Raw genomic sequence first — 8,057 nt, 5'->3', positions numbered from 1 at the left:
AAAGAAGAGACGGAAAGGGGAATAAAGAGAGACCAGAAAAAAATAGAAACATAAAAATTAATGTTATTATAGAGGTTAAAAGACCGTCTATTTCGAGAGGAATGTAAATATGTTCAGAGAAGGGGAGGGACATAGAGGAGATGTGAAAAACTTTAAGGATGGGAAAGGGAGAAGAAAAGATCAGAAGTTCAGTAGATCTAGATAAAAAACAAAAAGATAATTAAGAAAGAAAGAAAAAGAGAAAGAAGACAAGAAAAGAAAGGAAAACGCTCATTCACGTATTCCTAAAATAAAAATTATAAGATGAGGAAAAAAAAAAAGTTACTGGAAAACGATTATTTTTTCAGAAGAGGCAAAAATTAAAGATTAATAAAAGTTTTAGAAGGGAAAAAAATTTATATATATATATATATATTTATATATATATGTATATATATATATATGGTAACAAAAAACAAAAAACAAGCAAAAAAAAGAAAAGAAGAAGAAGAAGAAAAAAAAAGAAAAAAAAAGTCTTTTGATTTTTTTTTGGGGGGGGGAGGAGTGGGAAGAATCCTGTATCTCCCTTTTGTCTCTAACCAGTCTCTTGTTGGAGTCTCTGGTCAGCTTGAGGTCCTGTGGCTTGATTGGTTTCTTAAGTCGGTTGGTTGGAAGAGGCAGAAAAATGCTCTGCTTTACCCAAGATTTTGAGATCCCCCTCCCAGGTTAGTTTTCTGGGAGGGTGATCTGCTTTGAGAATCACAAAAGAGGGGGATGTGGTGGTGAGGCTAGGTTCTGGGTAGAGTTGAGGCCTTTCAACAAACAGTAGCTTTTCCCTGGGGCTATTTTGTGATAAAGCTCACAGCGCCCAGCCTGGAGCCACTCCCAGGGTTTCTGTTTTTCAATTGATTGTGGTGGCTGCTAGAGGGAGGGGCAGCCTCTGGCTCTGGTTACCCAGTGAGGCAAGGCACTCCAATGGCTGGCGCCTGAGCTGGGTGACTTTTCCCTGGATGGAGCTGAGTCTGGCAGGTCACTTCGCCGTTAAGTTCTTGTGACCTGCTAAATGACTCGTTTTATTCCAAGGCCTGAGCTGGAGCTAGCAGCTCCTCCAAGCTTTGTCGGTATCCAAGATGGAGATCACCGGTGCTGGGGGGGGAGGGGTGGCCTTCCCTCCTCTGCTCCCTGAGGAGTGAGGACGTCAGGCTTGTACTCACGCCGAGTCTTGGATCCTGGGTCGTCTCTGGTCTGCAAACAGCAGGATGAAGATGTCCGCTCCTTGTCGGTTCTTGTTGGTGTTGAGTAGAATCCGCTCGTCCACTGCGTCTGGCTCCTTTGTCCCCGACTCTCTGTGTCTCAGGTATGACCCCGCGGCGGTGGTCGCCGCCGCGACCCTGCCGCCGCAGCGGCAGCTGCTGGCAGGCGCTCAGATGTGTCTTTTTGCCTTGGCTTCCCCTCTCTTGTCTAACTCTCTGTCCTGTGATGGCACACTTGGTGTGATTCTCTGGCTTAGGACTGTTCACTGGAACTCTATAACTGCTTTCTATGCGAGAGCTTGTTCAGATTCCAGCTTCTCCTCCGCCATCTTCTATTAAACAGTTTTTAAGAGTCTTATCTTGAGGGGGTTTTGAGTACGCTGCGCCTTCCATCTCGCTGGCTCTGAGGGGTCTGTTCTGTCTCCAGGTGGCACTCGCTTGACGTGGGAGGCGTGGATCCAGGCAGCGATCCCGTCTACCTTTAACGCAGTGGGTGTAGTCAGCAGTACGATGTATGGGCCCTTCCACCGTGGCTCGAGGGTCTTGGACTGGTGCCTCCTCACGTACACCTCGTCGCCAATCTGGAAGGGGTGTGGGATAGTGGAACTCCCCGCTGAGTAGGCAGCAGCCAAAGGTCGCCACACCTGCCTCTGGATAAGTTGTAGAGCCCGTAGCCACGCCTGTAAGCTTTGGGTATTTGCAAAAGAATCAATGGCAGGGTCAAGAAAATCTGCTATAGGAGGGGGCCCCCCATATAGGATTTCATAGGGGGTCAATCCATGGCTTGCCGGAGTATTTCGAGCTCTATACAGGGCCATGGGAAGGAGTTGGACCCAGTCTTTAGTGCCAGTTTCTAGGGCTAATTTAGTTAGGGTCTCTTTAATTGTCCTATTCATTCATTCTACCTGCCCTGAACTTTGGGGGCGATAAGCACAATGTAATTTCCAATCTATCCCCAACAGCTTGGCCACCATCTGACTTACCTGAGAGACGAAAGCAGGGCCATTATCTGACCCTATTACCTTAGGGAGCCCAAACCGAGGAAAAATCTCTTCCAGAATTTTTTTAACTACCACTTGTGCAGTTTCTTGTTTAGTGGGGAAAGCTTCTGTCCAGCCGGAGAAAGTGTCCACAAAGACCAGGAGATACTTAGCTCCATACTTGCCAGGCTTAACTTCGGTAAAATCGACCTCCCAGTTAGTACCGGGTCGCTCTCCTCTCATTCTGACTCTAGCGGGCGCTTGGAATCGGCCTGCATTGACCTTGGCGCAGGGAATACAAGAGTCTATGACCTGTTTAATTATGTCCGATAGATCTGGAATGTAATGAAACTGCTCCTGCCTTTGTAAAAGAGTCTCTAACTTCTTATACCCCAAATGGGTCCACCTGTGTAAGTAGGTAACCAACCTTTTTGCATCTTTTCGGGGTAATATTGTCCGGTTTTTATATTCCCAAGTCCCAGTCGAGTTATCGAAGGTTGCCTTCAACTTTTTGGCCACCTCTACGTCCTGATCCGAATACTGGAAGAGAGGTAGTCTGTTTGGCTGTTGTTTTTGTGATGTAACTAAAGCAAAAGTTTGGTTTTGCAAGGCCGCCGCCCTAGCAGCCTCATCCGCCATCCTGTTTCCTGCTGCTACAGGGTCCCTTCCCACTTGATGGCCTGGGCAATGGATGATGCTCACCTTTTTAGGTAGGAAAAGGGCTTGTAAGAGATCCAGGATTTCCTCTTTGTTTTTAATGTCTTTTCCCGCCGAGGTCAGCAGACCTCGTCTCCTATAGATCTCTCCATGGACGTGCGCGGTTGCAAAGGCATACCGGCTGTCCGTGTAAATGTTGATTTTCTTTCCTCGAGCCTTTATTAATGCCTGCGTCAGGGCAATGAGGTCAGCCCTCTGTGCTGAAGTCCCAGGCTCTAGGGCTGAAGCCCAGATGACTGTGGTTCCATCTACCACTGCAGCCCCTGCCCTTCGCTCACCGTTATGCAGGAAGCTGCTCCCATCTGTGTACCAAGTGTGTTCAGCGTCTGGTAGAGGTTGGTCAGTCAAGTCCTCACAGGTCCCCTGTACCTCCGCCAGAATCTGATGGCAGTCATGCTCAATGGCGAGGTGAGAGTCCGAATCCGGAAGCAGAGTTGCTGGGTTGAGAGAGACTGCGGCCCCAAATCAGATCCGGTCGGGATTTAGCAACATTGTCTGGTAATGGGTGATCCAGGCGTTTGAAAGCCAACGATCAGGGGGCTGGCGAATTACTGTCTCTATGGCATGCGGGGCCATCACTGTCAAAGGCTGTCCTAGGGTTAGCTTATCCGAGTCCTTTACCAAAACAGCCACAGCTGCAATGATGCGGAGGCACGGGGGCCACCCAGCTGCCACATTGTCCAGTTTTTTTGAAAAATAAGCCACCGGTCTCTTCCAGGGCCCTAGCTTCTGGGTCAGGACTCCTTTAGCAATTCCTTGTCGCTCATCCACATATAAGGTGAATGGCTTATTTACATCTGGAAGGCCTAGGGCTGGAGCTGACAATAGGCCTTTTTAATCTGATCAAAAGCATATTGTTGTTTCTTTTCCCATCGGAATGGGGTATTTGCCTTGGTAAGGGGGTACAGAGGGGCTGCCAGTTCAGCAAACCCTGGTATCCACAAGCGACAGAATCCCGCACTCCCTAAGAACTCCCTCAGTGCTCGCGCACTTGTGGGCGGAGGGATCTGGGTGATGGCTTGTTTGCGGCTCTCTGTTAGCCACCTCTGCCCTCCTTCCAGCTTGTAGCCTAGATAGGTTACTTGTTGGACACAAATTTGGGCCTTTTTAGCTGAGGCCCTGTACCCCAATTCCCCCAGTCTCTTTAAGAGGGTCCCAGTACCTTTTAGACAGTCATCCCGAGTCTCGGCTGCCAGGAGCAAGTCATCTACGCACTGTAGAAGAGCGAATTGGGGATGATTAACTCTGAAGTCAGCCAGGTCCTGATGTAGAGCTTCGTCAAACAGGGTTGGGGAGTTCTTGAATCCCTGTGGCAACCTTGTCCAGGTGAGCTGTCCTGAAAAACCTGATTCTGGGTCTCTCCATTCAAAAGCAAAGATCAGTTGACTCTGAGGGCTTAGCCTCATGCAAAAGAAGGCATCCTTTAAATCTAACACTGTATACCATGTGTGACTCGGGGGCAGCGTACTTAGTAAGTTGTAGGGATTAGGCACTGTAGGATGTATGTCCTCTGTTCTCCGGTTTACTTCCCTCAAGTCCTGTACTGGATGGTAGTCTCCTGTCCCAGGCTTTTTGACAGGCAGTAAGGGGGGTGTTCCATGGAGATTGACATGATGTTAGGATACCCAGTTGGAGCAGTCTTTGTATATGTGGCCTAATTCCATTTTTGGCTTCCCTGCTTAATGGATACTGACGTATCATCACCGGAGTAGCCGAAGCTTTAAGTCCAATAACCACGGGAGGCTGATTTATAGCCAGTCCCATTCCTGCAGTCTCTGCCCAAGCCTGGGGAAAATCTGATAACCATTGGGGATCGATCGGAGCTGACTGAGGGCTTTCATGTAACCGATGTTCATCCTCCAAGCGTAAGGTTAGGACTTGGAGAGGTTGTCCTTGGGGTCCCCTAACGGAGGCCCCCCCTCCTTGGAAGTGAATTTGGGCCCCTACTTTTGAGAGGAGGTCCCTCCCCAACAACGGGTAGGGGCAGTCTGGAACCAGGAGGAACGAGTGTGTGACCAGTCCCGTTCCAAGATGTACTTTTCGCTCTGTTGTCCACCGGTATAATTTTCCTCCAGTGGCTCCCTGTACCCAGGACGTTTTATTACTTAGAGGACCTTTTGGTTGGGTCAGTACCGAGTGTTGGGCACCGGTGTCAACCAAGAAGGTAACTGGGTTGCCCCCCACTCGTAAAGTTATCTGGGGCTCAAGGGGGGGGCTCCTGGCCCTGACTGGCCTAGTGGTCACTTACCAATGACATCACCGGTGCTGATCTCTGGGCTCCTCTGGTCTGTTTTTTGTCATTGGGGCAGTCCCTGGCCCAATGCCCAAATTCTTTGCAGTATGCGCACTGGTCCCGGCTCAATGATAGTCTTTTTTTGTCTCCCGGGTTTCTCACTGGCCTACTCTCTCTCTCTTCTGGCTGTCTGACTGTGGTGGCCAGGATCTTACTTAACTCCCTGGTACGTTTCTTGTCTCGCTTGTCCTCCCTATCCTCCTGCAACTTACGCAACCTTTCTTCCTTTTCTTCCTGAGTTTCTCTCTTATTAAAAATTTTCTCCGCCTCCTTAACTAAATCTTGCAAAGTATACCCCTGAAGACCCTCCAGTCGCTGCAGCTTAGTCCGAATGTCCGGGGCCGACTGCCCGATGAATGACATAATGACATCGGATTGCCTATCTGCAGCAGAGGGGTCGAAGGGCGTGTACATACGGTACCCTTCCATTAGTCTCTCCAGAAATCCCGCAGGCGTTTCCTCAGAACCCTGCACTATCGCACGTACCTTGGCCAAATTGGTGGGGCATCTCCCAGCCCCTTTGAGACCCGCCAACAGAACCTGGCGATAAAGATGGAGTCGCTCCCTACCAGCTGCAGTACTGAAGTCCCAATTTGGGCGGGTTAACGGGAATACTTCATCAATCTCATTGGGCAACTGCGTCGGCCTGCCATCCTCTCCTGGAACATTTTTGCGAGCCTCCAGGAACACTCGCTGTCGTTCCTCTGTGGTAAGGAGTGCCTGTAAGAGTTGCTGACAATCATCCCAAGTGGGTTGGTGGGTTAGCAAGATGGATTCAATCAAGCCTGTCAGAGCTTGAGGATCCTGGGAAAAGGGCGGGTTATGGGTCTTCCAGTTATATAAGTCTGAAGCAGAAAAGGGCCAATACTGAAATTGGCCAGCCACCGTCCGGAGGGGAAAAGCATGGGCCATCCAGATTCCCCCGCTCCCTCCACCTCGATCGCGGCGGAGGCATAGACGACTGCTAGGAGGCGGGGAGAGCGCCTGAGGCGGCGGTGGAGGCTGGAACCCCGCCCCCAGCTCAGTGGAGTCCAGAGAAAGAGCAGGTGGGGAAAGGGGGACCTCTAGTGGGCCTCTTTGTTCTTCTATTGGAGCAGGTTGGGCATAGGGCGGCGGCGGCGGCGGCGGGGGATCCAAGACTGGCGGGGAGTCTAATGGTAGTAAATCCGCCTGGTCATCAGGTAAAACCAAGGGAGATTGGGGGGAGGAACCCTTAGTTTTAAACTGAGACAACTCTTTTATGGGGTATAGGGAAGACGAGGGAGGGGAAAAAGGAACAAGGGGAGTAGAAGAAGGTAAGGGTACGGGTGGAGGGGAGGGGGCAGAGGAGAGAGGAACAAGGGGAGTAAAAGAAGGCGGAGGAGCAGGTAGAGGAACTGGTGTCTGAGAGAGGAAAGGCTTAATCCACTTTGGGGGATCCTGAGCAAGGTTTTCCCAAGTAACTATGTAGGGGACCTGATCAGGGTGTCCATGAGGGCCTGGCTGGAGGACTCGAGCTTTTACCTGTAAGAGAATGTCAAGATTAAAAGAGCCCTCCTTTGGCCATCCCACATCAAGAGTGGGCCATTCGGAGGAACAGAAACTAATCCACTTCTTCTTCTTGATTTCTAACGACAAGTTGTGGGCCCGGGCCGAAACTTCTTTCCAGTGATCTAGAGTAAGGCTTAAGGGGGTTGTTAGTTTTTGCCCCATTTCTTTAAAAGTTACAAGACAGATAACAAAGACAATCAACGCTAAACAGAAACAGACGAGACTAGACAAACGCCGCGTGGTGCCCGAGTGAGTACAGATGAGGAGGGAAACTTCAGAAGGGAGAGGCCAGCCGTGCCTTAACTCCCCCGAACACAGAGACACTCGGATCTCGTCCCTCCTCCATGCGACCCTGGAGTAGGACTCCAGGGCGGGACTAGGGTAGTGGGCACGTCTGCTTTTCCCTCTAGTCCACCACGAATTCACGCACCCTGGGGTAGAACCCCAGGGCGGGACCAGGGTAGTGGGCACGTCTGCTTTTCCCTCTGGTCCACCACACACGTCCTGTACAGGCACTTTTGGATCCCCAAAACATAAAATGAAAACGACAAGCACGGAGAACACAGAAAATTAGAGCTCTATCTTACCTCCAACTGGTCTTGAAATTTTGGGTCTGGGGGCACCTTATCCCGGACGAGCCCCAAACCTGAAAGACCCCAGACTCACTGGGATACTTTCCTCAACGGGAGGGTGCCCCAGGAACCAAGACTCCAAACCAGCAGATGCAATATGCAAGAGGAGTTTATTTGGCATTTGTGCAAACGGACTCTCTGTCTCGGGTAGACAGGAGAGTGCTGAGCAGAGGTTACAGACACTTTTAAAAGGAAAAACCACAAAATTAGCATAATACACACTTTGTCAAACAATTAGCTCATGGTCAATCTAAGGGGGGGGGGTTACATGGTTACAGGCCTATGATTGGTTAACATTTGGCTTGACTTGTGGTCTTGCCAGGTGGTCGTCGTCAAGGTCCATCCCGGGGATTGTTGAACATAAACTAAAACTGGAAAATATACACTATCTATAATCGCCGCCCTTGTCCTGAGGCAGGCTGACATCCGGATATCTGGGCCGGCCAATATCCTTGAGTCACTGCCCAGTTATATCTCTCAGGAAAGGGGGTTCTAAATGCAAGCATATTTACAGAAGCACAATCAGCAGTTAGTTAGTAATGGTGAAGTGAGGGTTCGTAGTTTTTAACCCTTCAATCTCTATTTTCTGTTTTAGTTTTTCTGTATCCTTTGTTTTGTGTATAAGTTTATGTGATCTGGATGAAACCGGTTCGATCTGGCTGGATCCGGATCG

The 8,057-nt window shown here is 49.8% G+C and overlaps 1 protein-coding gene across 1 annotated transcript; it reads right to left on the bottom strand.

Moving 5' to 3' along the window:
• Positions 1-1,567: 1,567 nt before the first annotated feature.
• Positions 1,568-6,914, bottom strand: LOC138805545 (uncharacterized). Its single transcript, XM_069990302.1, is given in 4 exon segments — positions 1,568-3,759; positions 3,762-4,518; positions 4,520-5,134; positions 5,136-6,914. Coding segments are annotated over 4 exon segments (5,343 nt in total).
• Between the last annotated feature and the right edge of the window lie 1,143 nt (positions 6,915-8,057).

Source organism: Dipodomys merriami, unplaced genomic scaffold (genome assembly GCF_024711535.1).
Source record: "Dipodomys merriami isolate MVZ:Mamm:240054 unplaced genomic scaffold, mDipMer1.0.p SCAF_4, whole genome shotgun sequence".
Classification (NCBI taxonomy): Eukaryota; Metazoa; Chordata; class Mammalia; order Rodentia; family Heteromyidae; genus Dipodomys; species Dipodomys merriami.
Note: the sequence above shows the minus strand (reverse complement) of the source record. Positions and strands in the feature narration are given on the sequence as shown.